This window comes from Pristiophorus japonicus, chromosome 6 (assembly GCF_044704955.1).
Source record: "Pristiophorus japonicus isolate sPriJap1 chromosome 6, sPriJap1.hap1, whole genome shotgun sequence".
NCBI lineage: Eukaryota > Metazoa > Chordata > Chondrichthyes > Pristiophoridae > Pristiophorus > Pristiophorus japonicus.
In genome coordinates, this window is record NC_091982.1 from 196,906,934 (window position 1) to 196,924,659 (window position 17,726).

The 17,726-nt window shown below is 43.5% G+C and overlaps 2 protein-coding genes across 5 annotated transcripts in view; one reads left to right on the forward strand and one right to left on the reverse strand.

The window, feature by feature from the left end:
* LOC139265925 (THAP domain-containing protein 5-like) overlaps positions 1 to 3,378 on the reverse strand; it is a 22,847-nt gene extending 19,469 nt beyond the window's left edge. Inside the window, exons 1-2 of one of the 2 annotated variants that reach the window (XM_070883523.1) lie at positions 3,150 to 3,378; positions 2,897 to 3,056 (exon numbers count right to left, since the gene is read on the reverse strand). In XM_070883523.1, coding sequence (XP_070739624.1) covers positions 2,897 to 2,967 — 71 coding nt within the window. In that variant the 5' untranslated portion in view covers positions 2,968 to 3,056; positions 3,150 to 3,378. Of the gene's footprint in view, positions 1 to 2,896; positions 3,057 to 3,149 lie in introns of those variants that run through there. The other variant, XM_070883524.1, reaches the window with a different exon arrangement.
* Positions 3,379 to 3,394: 16 nt separating this feature from the next.
* Positions 3,395 to 17,726, forward strand: part of LOC139265924 (neutral cholesterol ester hydrolase 1-like) — a 30,432-nt gene continuing 16,100 nt past the window's right edge. Inside the window, exon 1 of one of the 3 annotated variants that reach the window (XM_070883520.1) lies at positions 3,395 to 3,687. In XM_070883520.1, the coding sequence (XP_070739621.1) occupies positions 3,550 to 3,687 (138 nt within the window). In that variant the 5' untranslated portion in view covers positions 3,395 to 3,549. Of the gene's footprint in view, positions 3,688 to 9,956; positions 10,134 to 15,669; positions 15,931 to 17,726 lie in introns of those variants that run through there. The other 2 variants (XM_070883521.1, XM_070883522.1) reach the window with 2 other exon arrangements.

Below are 17,726 nucleotides of genomic sequence, written 5' to 3' on the forward strand. Positions count from 1 at the left end.
CTGGCATGCGAACTATGTGGCCTGCCCAGCAGAGCTGATCGAGTGTGGTCAGTGCTTCAATGCTGGGGATGTTAGCCTGAAATGAGGACGCCGATGTTGGTGCGCCTGGCCTCCCAGGGGATTTGTAGGATCTTGGAGACATCGTTGGTGATATTTCTCCAGCAACTTGAGGTGTCTGCATGGTCCATGTCTCTGAGCCATACAGGAGGACAGGTATTACTACAGCCCTGTAGACCATGATCTTGGTGGCAGTTCTGAGGGTCTGGTCTTCAAACACTTTTTTCCTCGGGTGGCTGAAGGCTGCACTGGCGCAGCGGAGGCGTTGTTGGATCTTGTCGTTGATGCCTGCTTGTTAATAGGAGGCTCCTGAGATATGGGAAGTGGTCCACAGTGTTCAGGGCCGTGCTGTGGATCTTGATGACTGGGGGGGGAGGGGGGGGGTGCTGTGCGGTGAGGACAGGCTGGTGGAGGACCTTTGTCTTACGGATGTTTAGCGTAAGGCCCATGCTTTCGTACACCTCAGTAAATACGTCTACTATGTCCTGGAGTTCAACCTCTGTATGTGCGCCGCAGACACAGGTGTACAGAGGTTAGGATGGTCTTGGATCTGGCCTGGAGACGGCGCAGGTTGAACAGGTTCCCACTGGTTCTGTTGTTTCCCTCATCAAGGACACCGAGGCAGTCAGGGCCCGCTGGAAGGAGCACTCGAGAGTGTTCTCAACTTCATCCCGCAGCATGCTACCCGCCACCACCTCAGTGAGACCCCAACACTGCACGGAGGTAGAAAAAGCCATAAGACAGCTTAAAAACAACAAGGCTACGGGTGCGGACGGAATCCCTGCTGAGGCATTGAAGTATGGCGGAGAGGCACTGCTGGCGTGAATACACAACCTCATCTCTCTCATCTGGAGGGAGGAGAGCATGCCAGGGGATCTCAGAGATACAGTAATCGTGACCATCTTTAAAAAAGGAGACAAGTCCGACTGCGGCAACTACAGAGGCATCTCCCTGCTATTAGCCACTGGAAAGTTGTCACTAGAGGCCTCCTCAACCGTCATCTTCCCATGGCCGAGGAGCTCCTCCCAGAGTCACAGTGCGGATTTCGACCCCTACGGGGCACAACAGACGTGATTTTTGCAGCGCGACAGCTACAGGAAAAATGTAGGGAACAGCGCCAGCCCTTATATATGGCCTTCTTCGACCTTACAAAGGCCTTTGACACTGTCAACTGCGAGGGTCTATGGAGCGTCCTCCTCCGTTTCGGATGCCCCCAAAAGTTCGTCACCATCCTCCGCCTGCTCCACGACGACATGCAGACCGTGATCCTTACCAACGGATCCACCACAGACCCAATCCACGTCCGGACCGGGGTCAAACAGGGCTGCGTCATTGCCCCAACCCTTTTCTCAATCTTTCTCGCCGCCATGCTCCACCTCACAGTCAACAAGCTCCCTGCTGGAGTGGAACTAAACTACAGTTATACAAGTTAAATGCACAGCTATACTAGCCAGTTACAGGCAGAGATAATTGTGTCACTTAATTGTACAAGTTATCCAAGATCAAGGAAGGAGAGTGTTAAGGCAGCTAGTTCGGATACAGTTGCCTGTGTGCAAGGCGGATTCAGCTGGAGCAAAGGATCCCAACACCGAAGGGCTCATCAAATCGGTGTTCCAGTAAATAAATTTACCGTCCCAGGAGGAGAAAGATGATCAGCTCAACCACACCATTCAAAACAAGGGCATAGAATCTTTAGAAACATTGCTAACCACAGCACATAGACTCTAATCTATTCAACAGAATGGCTATAGAATTCACTTGTGCCTGAAACATTCATGCAAGTTATTTCCCCCATAAGCCACCAGTTCCAAACATAATCATTGTCCTGGACTATAAACCTGAAAATAATTTTCCACATTCCCGTTGTTACCTTCAGTTTAGTCAATTCTCAACATTTGTTGAATAACTACCCAGTTTCTAATCTCAAGATGTTTATTTAGCAACTAACCCATTTCTAATCTTCAAAACGATTGTTAAGTAACTACCCCGTTTCTGATACAAGAAAGCCACTTACTTATAACTTGATATTCAATGAAGAGCTTTCTTGCTATTGAGTTTGCTATCATATCATATCATAACACACTTCCCTGCTTCAAGGCTACATATGCTTGGCATTATGATTGCATTTGGCAAGGTCAGGAGCAATACAGGACAATGGGTTCATGGACTATACCATAAACTCTACTGGTTAAAAACAAAAACATTACTGATGTATTTCTTATTTTAGTGTGGGAAGGCCATTTCATGCCATTTTCTGAAACTTAACTAGGTTAAACCAATAATTTTTTTTTAAGAAAATATACTTATGAAACAGTACTAGCAATAGAAACTAACAGGAGCAATGATTGAAGCCATGATGGTCATAGAGATGGAGGAGACTGTACCATCAGTCCACTGAAGAAGTTAAGTATTGTGGCAGGATCATGGAATAAAACATTGAAAAAATCCCAATGCCAGATGTCAGAACCCAATCATAAAGCGCTTTGGTAAATTAGTTTTAAACTGCAGGAATTGCTATTAAACAGAATCGCAGATAATAGCGAATGCAAAACATCCAATGAGGTGCAGTAACACACATACGCAGCAGCAGCAGATCAATTACAGCGATGGCTTTGGAGAGGGCCTGTTATCCATGAACTGACGAATTTTGCTGTTCCCCGAGGTAAATGATTAAAATCGCCATCACCGTAACTCACCCACCCACCTGCACTAAAGAAAACGGCGAGGGATCGGGGTTGCGAACTTGCACGCACGAGAATTAAAGTCGGAATTTTAACCAAGCAATTTGGAAAAGAAAAATGAAGGTCAAGAGCAGCAATGAGGTGGCACGGCATGGTACCTGTGGAAAGTTATGCCGCTGCCTTTCTTGAAACGGTTCTTACAGTCCGGGACACTGCACGACACTGGCATGTTGCCGGCGGCCACGAGCGCTCTGCCCGCGAGAAAGATGGCGGTCCGCTGGCGGCGACGTCACTGGGAAAGCGGCCCCTGGATTCGAACTGTGCAGAAAGAATACAAAACATTCACATTCCTTCATCCCAATCACAAATAATATCGCCTTCATTTACACTAAAACAATATCCTTCATTCACCCTTCAAGGAGGAATCAGTTCCGCCCTCTTATTTTGCAGCATAAACTAGAGGAGTTTCAGTCGGCCTAAAGATTGCTATCTTTAATGAACCCGCAGTGGCACTGTCTCCACAAGCAGCACCCATTTCTATTAAACTTATTTTTTTTCAGTGCCCAGGTTTTATTTTTGCCTTGCTTGGCTATTCTCTTCCGGTCATATCCGCGGCCCCGTCATTTGTCAGAAGTGAACTGTCAGCGCCGTAAATCTAAACTACAACTCCCAGCAGCTCCATCTGCCGCCTGATCAATCGGTATCAGCCTGATTGGTCCTCGTGCTGCCGGCGTTAAGTGCCAGTAGCGGAGGAAATGTGTGGCTGGGTATCTCCCAGCGTTTCCATTTTTTTGTCCCAAATTCTGCAAAGATGCGAGCAGCAGTCCCAGTGATCGTGATCGTCGCCGCTTTGACAGCTTACTATGTGTACATCCCACTACCGAGCACGGTCTCCGAGCCCTGGAAATTGATGCTCCTGGATGCAACGTTCAGAGGAGTCCAGGATATGGTATAGTTTCTCTTTTTCTTGATACTGCATTCCTAACAAGTTGCAAAAGGTTTTTAAAATTGAAGCACCGTTTTCAGGATTGAAGTAAAATAATTTACGGTGACCTTTTGTATGTTCGTAGTTTCAAGGGTATCTCAGACTTGCAAATTACAAAATGGTTTATTGCTGTTCTTTTGTGGCAACGCTATTCGTGCATACGTCCTTTCGCGTACACCTTTCATGTTCTTAAGTAATAAGAAATTCCCAAAGAATGTCGCGTATCAAAAACAAATCCACGTCGAATCACCCGAAACAAGGAGTGGCAGGCGGTAGTTCCTGAATTGCTAAGATATTCAAAGACAGTAGAATTACAAATCACGTCCGTCAGTATCGGAAAAGAAAAAAAGGCCGATTAAAATTTTGGCCGCACCTGCTGTGTATTTCCCACTTTAAAAAAAATGTTTTTACCTTTCATAAATATCCAATAATATAAGAATTTGCACTAATAAAGTACTTTATCTCGTCTCCAGGACGCTCCAAAGTACTTCACACCCAATACAGTACTTTTGAAGTTTTGTTATGTAGGCAAAAGCAGTAGTTAATTTGTATATTACAATATTCTGCAAACAGCAAATGAGATGAATGACCCAGTGAATTGTAATGTTGACTGAGGGAGAAATATTGACGAGGACACTGATAGAATTCCTTACTTTTCTTTGAATAACGTCATGGGATCTTTATGTCCATCTGAAAAGGCAGATTTGGCTTAGCAACTGGTGTGTAGCTACTGTCAGGTATTGGGTTCAATATGCATTCTGGAGTTTTGCTTGATCTACCTTTTTAAGAGGGGAGACGGGGTGAATCTTTACATAACCTTTAGGAGATGAAGTGCTTAGAGTGGGTAATAGGTTTGTATCTTCTCCCTTATGCATTGCTAATTACATTCGGGACAACATTTAGTACTATACTTTTGAAAACTTCAAGAGGCCGAAATTGCCCTCCGCCCCAAACGGGGCGCACCTTCAATTTTCTAAGTGTTCTGACCACCCAAATGCATGGGGCGGGCAAATTCAGCTCTTTGTTTTTTTTGGAGCAGGGCATATGTGGATATGTGGGGTCATCAGCGGGGCGGGGCGGCCATCGTTCCGAGTCATCAGCGCTGACGCGTCACAACATCCCTCCCCTTCAGTTAAAGGGGAGTGCTGCTGCGAACTCTGCAAAGTATTTAGTTAGGTCCACAGGGCTACTAGGGAGGTTTTCAGCTGGATCAGCGGCCTCAGGCTGCCTGTTAGCGGTCTGGCTGAACCCGTGAGCATAATTGTCGGCCCGACCTGGCAGTATGCCGACAAAAAATAATATGGAGTTGCTGGCGGCGTGACCTCCCCTTTAAGAGCGGACGCGCCGTCCAGCCACACTCGGCTTCCCGCTGGGGAAAGCTGTTAGTGGCACCGTGCCACCGCTCCCGCAGGGGGCAATTCCATCACTTCCGGCCCGGGTGTCCTTCTGCTTGCACCCAGTCGGTAAGGCATCTTAGAGGCGGTAATGGACCTTTTATAGAGGAGGGCAATTTTGGCCCCAAATTTTCAGGGTGTGGATAAGCAAAAGTGCACAGCTTCTGTCTTTTTTTTTAGTCAACATTCAAACTGTAAGACTTGGCATAGTAGCAGCACTGTACGCTGTTAGACTTTTTTAAATTGTAATTTTTTATCTGGTCGGGTGTTAATGGTAGATTAGCAATTCATCCATCAGTCACGCATACAACTTCTTTAAAGAATCTACACCTGGAAGCCTTGTGAGATGATTTTATTCTCACCTGTACCATCACCTAATAGTCCACCTTTGCATAAATGAAGATAATTCAAATATAAATTAGTTTTGAGTTTCTTAATTTTCGGATTGCATTAACATGATTGCTTCTGGCATCACTTCCCATAGGTAATCTGTACCAAACTTTTACTGCACAGTAGGAAAACCTTTTCTTTTTGTGAGGGTACTCAGTCCCTCTATTTCCACCCTAGTTCCCTTTGTTTGCCCCTTGCAGTGTTTACTGCCTATGGTTCAGATGACAGAAAAGAGAGCCATTCCCAGACATTAGGCAATGCCATTGTACTAGCTACAAGGCAGTGATATGAGAGTGGCTCAGCGACAATTAGGGAAGTCCAGAACCAGGGGTCACAGTCTAAGGATAAGGGGTAAGCCATTTAGGACCGAGATGAGGAGAAACTTCTTCACCCAGAGTGGTGAACCTGTGGAATTCTCTACCACAGAAAGTTGTTGAGGCCAATTCACTAATTATATTCAAAAAGGAGTTGGATGTAGTCCTTACTACTAGGGGAATCAAGGGGTATGGCGAGAAAGCAGGAATGGGGTACTGAAGTTGCATGTTCAGCCATGAACTCATTGAATGGCGGTGCAGGCTCAAAGGGCCGAATAGCCTACCCCTGCACCTATTTTCTATATTTCTATGTTTCTAATTGTACTTCCAATGTACCTCGAATCGCTGAAAGTTAACTTGCAGATACAGCAAGCAATTAGGAAAGCAAATAGTATGGGTTAGCCTTTATTACAAAAGGATTGGAGTATAAGAGTAAAGAAGTCTTACTGCAAATATAGAGGGCCTTGGTGAGACCACACCTGGAGGACTGTATATAGTCTTGGTCTCCTTACCTAAGGAAGGATATACTTGCCATAGAGAGAGTACAACAAAGGTTCATCAGTCTGATTCCTGGGATGAGGGAATTGTCCTTTGAGGAGACGAATACGAGGTGAACTCATTGAAACATAAAATTCACACAGGGCTTGACAGGATAGATGCTGGGAGGATGTTTATTCTGGTTTGGGAGTCTCGAACCAGGGGGTCACAGTCTCAGAATAAGAGAACTGAGATGAGAATTTTTTTCGCGCAAAGAGTTGTGAATCTTTGGAATTCTCTACCCCAGAGGGCTGTGGATGCTCAGTTATTGAGTATATTCTAGACAGAGATTGTTAGATTTTTGGAGATAAAGGAAATCAAGGGATATGGAAATAGTGCGGGAAGGTGGAGTTGAGGTAGAAGATCAGCCATGATCTTACTGAATGGCGGATTCAATAAGGCTTCAATAAGAAGCAGGCTCAAGGGGCCGAATGACCTACTCCTGCTCCTATTTCTTAACGTCTAATGATTTTCTTTTTTTATCTCCCAGTGAAAAGGCACTTGAATTTCATTCAGTATTTCCTCACAATCATGTAGCTAAGTCTAAGAGCTCAAAATGTTTGAATTAAACATGTGTCCCACAAGTGCTATGGCACAGTGTGCTGGAATGTTATGGGGGTTTTAAAGAGCTGTACCGGGGAATTTTGGAGCAAGCCCCATGGCACTATTTTATCTGCTGGCTAAAGTCTGATGCGCAGCAGGTCCATCTGTTTCAGTGCAATCTTTTATAGTCTTGCTTTGCAATATTATTATTTTTCTCTTATTAATTTTGTATTGCAAGCTTTAAGGCAGCATATGATAGTACTCAAAGTGGAGTTATGTTGCCAAAGGGAATACAGGTTAGTTGGTCTGTCAGTAGCAATAAAGCTAAAGTTGGCAATGATAAGTATATAATGAAAGGATGAGGAGAAAATCCTGAGAGAAAAAATTACAAGAGATTAGAGGGAGGAAGCTAAGTGGAAAGGGAGAGCAGTTGGAGGACCAATTTAGTGAAACAAACAACTGTTTAACTGAGATTTGAACAACAAGTTTTAGATAATGGAGGCATCAAAGTGCACAGATAAACATCAGAATAACATAGAAACATAGAAAATAGGTGCAGGAGTAGGCCATTCGGCCATTTGAGCCTGCACTGCCATTCAATAAGATCATGGCTGATCATTCACCTCAGTACACCTTTCCTGCTTTCCCTCCATACCCCTTGATCCCTTTAGCCGTAAGGGCCATATCTAACTCCCTCTTGAATATATCCAATGAACTGGCATCAACACCTCTCTGCAGTAGGGAATTCCACAGGTTAACAACTCTCATCTCGGTCCTAAATGGCTTACCCCTTATCCTTAGACTGTGTCCTCTGGTTCTGGACTTCCCCAACATCGGGAACATTCTTCCTGCATCTAACCTGTCCAGTCCTGTCAGAATTTTATATGTTTTTATGAGATCCCCTCTCATCCTTCTAAATTCCAGTGAATACATGCCCAGTCGATCCAGTCTCTCCTCATATCTCAGTCCTGCCATCCCAGGAATCAGTCTGGTGAATCTTCGCTGCACTCCTTCAATAGCAAGAACGTCCTTCCTCAGATTAGGAGACCAAAATTGAACACAATATTCCAGGTGAGGCCTCACTAAGGCCCTGTGCAACTGCAGTAAGACCTCCCTGCTCTTATATTCAAATCCCCTAGCTATGAAGGCCAACATACCATTTGCCTTCACTGCCTGCTGTACCTGCATGCCAACTTTCAATGACTGATGTACCATGACACCCAGGTCTCGTTGCACCTCCCCTTTTCCTAATCTGCCGCCATTCAGATAATCTGCCTTTGTGTTTTTGCCCCCAAAGTGGATAACCTCACATTTATCCACATTATACTACATCTGCCATGCATTTGCCCACTCACCTAACCTGTCCAAGTCACCCTGCAGCCTCTTAGCATCCTCCTCACAGCTCACACCGCCATCCAGCTTAGTGTCATTTGCAAACTTGGAGATATTACACTCAATTCCTTCATCTAAATCATTAATGTATATTGTAAATAGCTGGGTTCCTAGCACTGAGCCCTGAGGCACCCCACTAGTCACTGCCTGCCATTTTGAAAAGGACCAGTTTATCCCGACTCTCTGCTTCCTGTCTGCCAACCAGTTCTCTTTCCACGTCAGTACATTACCCCCAATACCATGTGCTTTAATTTTGCACACCAATCTCTTGTGCGGGATCTTGTCAAAAGACTTTTGAAAGTCCAAATACACCACATCCACTGGTTCTCCCTTGTCCACTCTACTAGTTACATCCTCAAAAAATTCCAGAAGATTTGTCAAACATGATTTCCCCTTCATAAATCCATGCTGACCTGGACCGATCCTGTCTTTGCTTTCCAAATGCGCTGCTATTTCATCTTTAATAATTGATTCCAGAGTAAAGAAATGCGTGAAAAGATCAGAATGAGGAAGGGAGTCTAATGAACAATCTGTGGAAAATGCCAATGATAATGTTTTTGATAGTGATGTCCCATGAGATAGGAATGATATGATTTCATAAATGATGGATTCCTGCTCTCGGTGGTATTATTGAGTAAAAGCAGCTTCTCCAGAAGGAATGGAAAGGGAAGGAGAAATGAGACAGTGATTCAATTTGTCTTTCATAGTCTCCAGCACGTGGCTGGAGGCCTAGGAGCAGCTTGCCCATTTTTCAGTAAGGAATGGAATAGAAACCAAATGTAGAAGTCTAAGCAGAAAAAAAATAAAATGGGAATAGGACAGGAAATGAGGAATCTCATGACATTAAGAATAAATAATTTAAGAAACATTTATAACCCCGTTTCTGCTGGCAACTAGGAATATAGTGAACCTTGCACATATTATCAGCCATTGATTTTTTTTAATGCTTTTTTAATCAGTTGTTGTGGGCTATATTTATCTTTTTCTCAGTTGCAAAAAAATAAATCCCAGGAGGCAATTTGTACATAAACAGATGTTCCACTCCTACTAAGTCCCGGGCTTCTATCTCGGACTCATTTGATTCACTAATGTCCTTTAGGGGAGGAAATCTGCCATCCTTACCCGGTCTGGCCTATATATGATTCCAGGCCCACTTCAATGTGGTTGACTCTTCACTGCCCTCTGAAATGGCCGAGCAAGCCACGCAGTTGTTTTCAAGAGGGATGCTCACCACCACCTTCTCGAGGGCAATTAGGGATGGGCATTAAATGCTGGCATTGCTGATGATGCCCACATCCCATGAACAAATAAAAGAAAAGATACTAACCATATTCAACTGAAACAAAACGTGCAAACATTTTAAACAGAAACAGAATATGCTGGAAACACTCAGCAGGTCAGGCAGCAAACGTGGAGAGAACAGACCAGGTATTTTGTATATAGAACTTTCCTCAGAATTGCAGTCCATATCCAAAATGCCTTGTCTATTGTGTTCCCAATCTCCTGCCTCGTTATCCTTGGGGAATGCACACTGAGGGCCAACTACAGGGGTGTCCAGAGAAACATGGCAATATGGCCTGTCCCTGTATGATTGGCAGGAGTCCCATGGGCAGGTTGAAGACAGCAATTGATTATTTTTTTTATCTTTCCCTAAGATTTTTGGATAGAATCAAGACCCTCTAGCTGCTGATTGGTGATCAAGAGTCTGAAGGTCCCAATCTGAGGCTTAATATACACCTCCCCCATCAGCAGGTGCTGAAGGTGCCCCAGAAAATCTTGGACCTTATTAGGAACAGCACACTTCGAATGCACTGCTCCTGCCTAGCTGTGGGCAGAGTGGGTGAGGGAAATTGTTCCTTAAATATTTTAAATCTGATAAATGTTTTTTAAATCTGATAATGTAAGGATTATTTTGAGAATCCCACTGTTCAAAGGAGAGGGTTGGGATATCTTTTCAGATATGTTTATCGCCTACTGAAATTGGATCATAATCACCTTTTGGCATCACTGATCCTGATATCGATATAACTGGTCCAAGTCTGAAGTCTTGGACATCAGTGTTGGGCACTGCCACATTGTTATCTTAAAATAGTTTTGTTGTATTTAGATACTGTACCACTAATTGTTTTCTTTGTAGTATATAAATGTGAGCCTGATAATGTATATTCTAGATGGACCAATCTTTCCTGGTCTTGCCCCCATCTCTAAGAGATAAAGTAGTTAATCAAAATAGCTTAGGTAAAACAGTTTTATTTATTTTTGCATGTAACATCATCTATGGGCTATATTTTCGCCGACTTTGCGACTGGGTTTTCGCTGCGATTTGACCCTCTGCGGCGAAAACCCAGTCGGCAGGATCTTCGGGGTACCTTTTTTCAGTGGCGCTGCCACGTACCGCCGGGGAGAGGAGCGCCAACATGCAACATCGCAAATTGCGTTTGCGATCGATTTTTGGCTCTCTCGGGACCCGTATTCTGCGCCCAGAATACCGACCGGGTCAAACTTGCGGTGCAGCCCTGCCAGCAGTGGTAATATAAAGACCTGCAAAAAAGGTAAGTTAAAGCATTTACTTTTTAATTCTTTTTCAGCGATTTAGTAGGTAAAGGTTTTGTGAATGTTTGTTTTTAAAAAAAAAAAATTGCAATTTCCCCCCCCCCACCCCCCCAAGGCCACTCTCGCAGCGTTATTGGCCCCGGACTAAAGTTGCCGAAATTCGCGGTTTGCGCTGCGAATCCTCATGCAATGCCGATTTTTACCGAATTAAAGGCTGAAAAGCGGGCCTAAAAACGGTAGTGCAGCGAAAATGGTAATTTTGGCGTAAAATTACAGTTTTTGAAAACTGAAAATCTAGCCCATAATTTTCCATTTTTTTACCTTTTTAAAGCACGATAGTTCAGTAAAGAAGAAAAGTAATTTGTGAAGTTTAGTTCACCAGATTCATTTAATCATGCTGCTCAGATATGATTTCACTTCAAGCCTTGCAGAAATCTAGCTGACCTTGGTTGAAGAGGAACTGACTAACTGTTCAAATTACATGCCAATTGTGCATTTATTGACCGTGATGTTAACTACTGAACCAGTTATTGATACTAGTAACATTGCTATTCAGAATATTGCAGTAAATTGTATGATTGGATATGATTTATTTATTGTATACAGACTGGATATGATATTAAAACTGTTTGGGCTTTCTCGATTTGAAGAATGTTATAAATTGTAATGTGCAAAATAGAGGAAAGGGGATGAAATTGGTTAATGCCAGTTGACCAAAACAGGCTGATAGCAAATGTGTAGCCTGCTGTGCACCGTGCCGGATTTTCTTTTCCATTGACTTGAGCATGTTCCTCCCGTATTTACAGGCCTCCAATAAGAAACCCAGTGGTCGATAAAAAACCCTTGTACAACATCTGAAATCCGGAAACCTCGGAACTGAATCCGTGCCAGTTTTTGGGTTTTGCCAGATTTCGGACCTCGCTGTTGGTACTCCTCACCGCCGGCCGATTCCCGCTGCTTCGCTGCTCCTTGCCGCCCACCGATTCCACCGCCCGCTGATCCTCTGTTCCTCGCCCCCCACCCCGGCGCTGCAATTTTTACCGGTTTCCTCGTCCCTCGCCGCCCAATGTCAATATCCTGGCTGTCTCAAAAATGTCCAGTTTTCGGAATTCCGGATTCGGGACGATTTACCTGTCTTGTTTAATTTGCTGGATATATCACGAGCAATGTTCCCACTAAGTAATGGGAAAGGTCTCGCGCAAGCCGCTCATTAGCTTCTCTCTTGTAAATACCGCATGTGCGGAAATTTGAAGGGACCGCACACTGAAACAGGCCACACAGAACGCAGCATAGCTTAAAGGGAACATTGTTCACGAGCCCTCAGTGACCTCCTAAACTTCATAAAGCAGTAGAATAAACACATTGGGCCATAATTTGTGATCCCTACGGGCATGTACGTGGTGCGCACGCACCCGTAGAGCCCGCACAAGAGCTTGCGATCTGGGAAAAGGGCATCCGCGGGCGGAGAGTTGGGCTATTTGCCCAACTTCTGCCCAGAGAATACCTGCAAAATTCTTACGCCTGGTAAGGCCTGCTTTTACCGGCGTAAGAATAAAAAAATTATGAAAAAAACCCATTATTTTCATTCATTTAAACATTAAAACAAATGTACAATAAGGTAATTATTTTTCAAAAAAATTATTATTTTTCAAAAAATTAAATTTTTGTTTTAATCAAATTGTATTTTAATTCATTTTAATTGAGTAATTTTTTAAATATTTACTTAAGTTCACTTTTTTTTATTGTGATCCCCATTCATGCTTATAAGCATGATTCGGAATTCCCTTCTTTGATTGGTTGGGCCAACCCACATGATCCCAGGGGAGCTTGCGAACCGCGTGCGCCCCTGGGATACGTTGGTCTCTACACAGGCGAACATGTAGAGGCCCAGGAACGCAAGTCTCCATGGATCCCGAGGCAGAAGGTAAGTATGTAGATATTTTGCTGGTTGGAGGCATTATGGTATAAACTAGAGAACAGCTTCATTAAGAATGAACTGATAAGCAGCAGCAAGGACAATACAGTGGAATTACTGTAGATCCTGTAGTTTTCAGATCGTTATGTGTATCTTCCTAATACAAAGAAAGACAAGCAATACAACCCTTCACTAATTCTCTTAGCTAGATTTGGATCAAAGTATATATGTGGGGAAATTCTTGGCGGGCTGCTGTACCACCAGAAATGTGGTGGATTGGAACATCTACCTCTCAATCAAAACAGCAATGACTGTGTCTCAAATTCTGGGGACAGGTGCTCATGGTATTTATGGCAATTTCTGTGTGAGGCAGGAAAATAGGAATGGTGCCATGGGAGGGGGGAGGGGGGAGGGTAGTGATGAAGGTTCAGACCATTATAGTCGAAGGAAGAGAAACTCCTTTGGGCAAGCCATCAATGTTCTGTTGCCTAATTCTTATCTTCATTCATTGTTGGGAAAATGCATTATGGGCCCCACTTACATTTCTGTACGGTAAGTCTGCCTGCATCATGCATGTTGGTCACAAGATAGATGGAACTGGATAGATTTTTGCTGGAGGACATCATCCTGCCAGTCTTGTTTTCCCCTTCATTGGAATTTTGCATTGTGGGCAAAAGGAGTGGCCAGTCGGTGGAACCAAATACCTCCTCCACCACCCAGATTGCCTGATTTAAGCGCTCAAAAAAACATAGGAATTTCAGGACTCGTATTTGTAACAGTCTACGTGACTGAAATTTCTCTGAGGTTTGGTTGAACAACAGATAATGCATTCATGTACAAATACAGTACTATTTAACCTTCATAAACATGCAGCTGGATTACCTGGAAATGTGCTTGGATTAAGAGTTCAATAAATACAATTCTGATTTAGAGCTGTACCACAGCCCAATTAACTATTAATTGAGGAATTCAATTAAAGTAAACTGATTGTTTTAATAAAAGATTTCTACTTTGATGCACAACTGATTGGAATTGTTAAGAAAACTGCTGTTTCTGAATGATTTGGTAATGTTTCATATGCTGAGCATTAAAACTGTCAACTGGAGAAAATATATCTATTAGAATTACGACTGGAATAGGTATGAGTTTAGACTTTTAGAAACATAGAAAATAGGAGCTGTAGTAGGCCATTCAGCCCTTCGAGCCTGCACCTCCATTCAACATGGCTGATCCTCTATCTCAACACCATATTCCCGCTTTTTCCCCATATCACTTGCTGCCTTTTGTGTCTAGAAATCTATCTATCCCCTTCTTGAATATATTCAGTGACTTGGCCTCCACAGCTTTCTGTGGTAGAGAATTCCACAGGTTCACCATCCTCTTGAGTGAAAAAATTTCTCCTCATCTCGGTCCTAAATTTCCTACCCCGTATCCTCAGACTGTGACCTCTTGTTCTAGACTTCCCAGCCAGGGGAAACATCCTCCCTGCATCCAGTCTGTCTAACCCAGTCAGAATTTAATACATTTCAATGAGATCCCCTCTCATTCTTCTAAACTCTAGTGAATACAGGCCTAGTCGACCCAATCTCTCCTCATACGACAGTCCTGCCATTTTATTGATGTCTCCTTTACGTTCTACTTTTGTTTTTAAGATTGAAAGGGAGTTGGCTGACCTTTTACCTACATCCTTGTGTAATCATGTGCAGTTTTGTAGCTTTGAGGTTGCACAAGACACATTGGTGAACTTTCCTCTATATTCAGCAGTGGTCAGCTGATGTCTATACTTTATGGCAGCTAAACAATTGCTTCAGGAATGAACATCTCATTTTTGAGCATTTATTCACCCGTTGAGGAAGGGGACTTTTAGAAGTGATCACACACTTAATATATGTCAATATTTAGCAACCTAGTATAATGTTACTTATGGGTAGCATAGCACAAACTATTCAATATAAACATTGTCCCAAGTACTTATTGAAAGATAATTGACTATTCAAATAAAATTTTGTTTTATGAAAGAAATAAACTTGAGCAGCATTGTGGGCTCCACTTTGCCTGTGTGGTAAATATGTCTCAAACAATACCTGAACTACACAAGTGGAATTAATTATTTTTTGCTGTGACTAATGTCAATTTGAAATCCAAACAAAAGAACTAAAACTATTCTTTGAAATGTTTATTTTTTATATTACTTAAACTACTGTTCAATAGAATACAGTAAAACTTGTACAAAAGGACACCCCCAAAAAACAGACAACTGTAAAAGACAGAGACTTGCTGATAGTCCCATGTAACTTACCTTGACACCAGTGACACGCTCAAATTATGAACAACAGACAGCCTTCAATGCCCTAAAAAAGGCATTTGTAGAATGGGGATCTCTTTACCCAGAGAAACCGCTTTATCCCAAGGATAGAGGGGTTTCTCTGCCACTGTGAATGCTGGGTAAAGAACTCCCATTCTACAAAAGCCAGAAACTGCACTGGAATGACGAGTACTCTTGCAAAATGGGGTATGGGCCTGCAGGGTGCTGCCTCTGGATTATTTACTTGGTGATCATTGCATAAAATTTCCCACCACAGTGCCCCCCCCCCCCAGTCTGATTATGGGCTGGTCTCAGCATTCAGGAGGGGGGAGGGTGGGGTTGAGCAACACAATTCTCTGAAGAACCAGGAGCAGCAGCAACAACATGGAGTGAGAGCAGCACTGAGAAAGGATCAGCAAGTAAAGTGGGAGAACCAAGGAGGAAGGGAGGAGGAAGATTCTTAAATTGAGGGCTATTAGACTGTGGGTTCCTTCACCACATGTGGCTATTGAGGTAGAGGCTAATATTTAATATGAAAGGGAAGGGGCTAAATATCTGAAAAGGAAGAATATAAAAGGATCTGAGGGTTCCAGGAGAGAATGCCAGTACTGGGTGCTGAAGGCCTCTGCCTGTGCTGTAATTTCTCAGTTTCCTCTCTTTGCCTGGTCACGGGTGGCCTCCTGGTTCTTGGAATGTCTCGCACAACAGTACAGGCTGCCAACGTAGCAGATCCCAGAATTAGGACATCCCTCCTTCAATGGAAAAGGACCCCAGGAAGGCAATGAACTAGGAATCCCAACAAACAAAAAATAGAATGGAAATCACATCTCGCTGACAGGGCTCCAAAATTAGGCACGATCCCAGGTGAGAGCAAAAAAAAGAAGGAATGCTACAGGAGATCCAGTCAATTTGGTTTACTGTCCATACAATGACCATTTTGAAAATAAGGACACCTACAACTAAAGGGAACTTGATTCAAGTTCATTAGGTGTCCCTAATTTACAGGTTTCACCATCCCGAGCTGTACTATTCCATACCAGTTCAGTTTCTGACCAGTATTAACTTCTGTTAAAGGCAATTAGTATGTAAATATTATCTGTTTAACTAAGCAAGGTGTAGGAGAGGAGATCAAATAGCATTTTTTGGTGTTGATGTTTTATTCAGGGAGATGGGGAAAATTATAGGTTTGCTTGATCTGTTCAAAATGTAATTGGCTAAAGCCTAGAAACTGGTCACTTGCCATCCTTTCAAATACATTTGAGCATCCCGAATCCGGCAACCTCGGGACCGAGGCCGAGCCGGTTTTCATGTTTTTCCGAACTTCGGAACGTGTTTCTGACATCCGAAATCCAGAAACACCCGAGCCCAGGTTCGAGTAATTCCGGATTTCAGAGGGGGGGGTTGCTCTCCGAGGAATTGTTCGGGTCGGGCAGGGCCCAGCCGCCGAGGAGTTGTTTGGGCAGAGACCCGCTGTCATGGAGGTGTTTGGGCGGGCCCAGCCGCCAAAGAAGTGTTCGGGCTGGCGGGCCCCATCGCAGAGGAGGTGTTGGGGCGGGTCGGTGAGGAGGCCCCGAGGTAAGGGCAGCGGCGGCGAGCGGGGCAAGGCAAGCGGCGGCGGGTTAAGGTCAGCGGCGGCAAGGTGAGGCCCGAGGTCGGCAAGGCCGGTGGTCCGGATTCTGGAACATTTTGCGGATCCGGACGACCTTGCCACCAATCGATCCGGATTCCGGAACTCTAGATTTTGGATGCTCAACCTGTATAGGGATCCTGAAAAAAGATAATTAAATTAAATGTACCTTTCACAAGCTTTCAGGCATACTCTTTCAATCCCTATTGGACAGATTGTTATCCAGTTATATATTAATAATAAAAGCTATGCAGCTAGCTCAATGTCACACTTTTCAGATTTGAAAAATCACACATGCAAAATGATATATTTGCAATTAAAAGGCTCATAAAATGGCAACAAATCACAACTGTGAGGGAAAAAAACTAGGAAAAAAACAACCATTTTTTTTTAAAGGAATTATTTTTATGGTTCTTCTCTGATTCATTTACTGAAGTTACAGCGGACGAACGAGAGCTCTTGCATGGAAATCCATTCCCGTTATTTTCAGTAATAAAATGACACTAGAAAGTGCTTGCAAAGTATGTTGGCCTTGACAGTCTTCAGCTATTCTAGCATACTCCTCCCATAGCTTCAGCAGGAATCTAGGTTGGAACCTAATGTACTAAGCCCTGGCCTTAAGTTGAAGATTCCATAATGGCCTTTAGAAGGTGGAGTCTTCACTTGCCTCAAATATGGTAATGTATAAAGATGGAGTAATGACTCCCCACAGCGGAAGTCCCCGAGCCGCAGGTGTTCACTGGGGTAGTGGAGGTACACCGGGTGAGACCTGTATTGGCAGTAGTCAGGTCCACTTGGGGGAGCCGTACCATGATATTGGCGAAGACTTGGGATATGAAATTTATTTTGGGAATTTTTGAAATAGCCCCTCGATTTAACTATTCTCTTTGGACACTTGACCCAATCAAAGACATTCTGTGAGGTTATTAAACAAGTCAAGTTTAGGTACTGACCTGTGAACAAACCAGCCTCAGACTCCAATGTTTACTAAAATTAAGGTGAATACCTATCTTTGTATTGTTAACAGATCAGA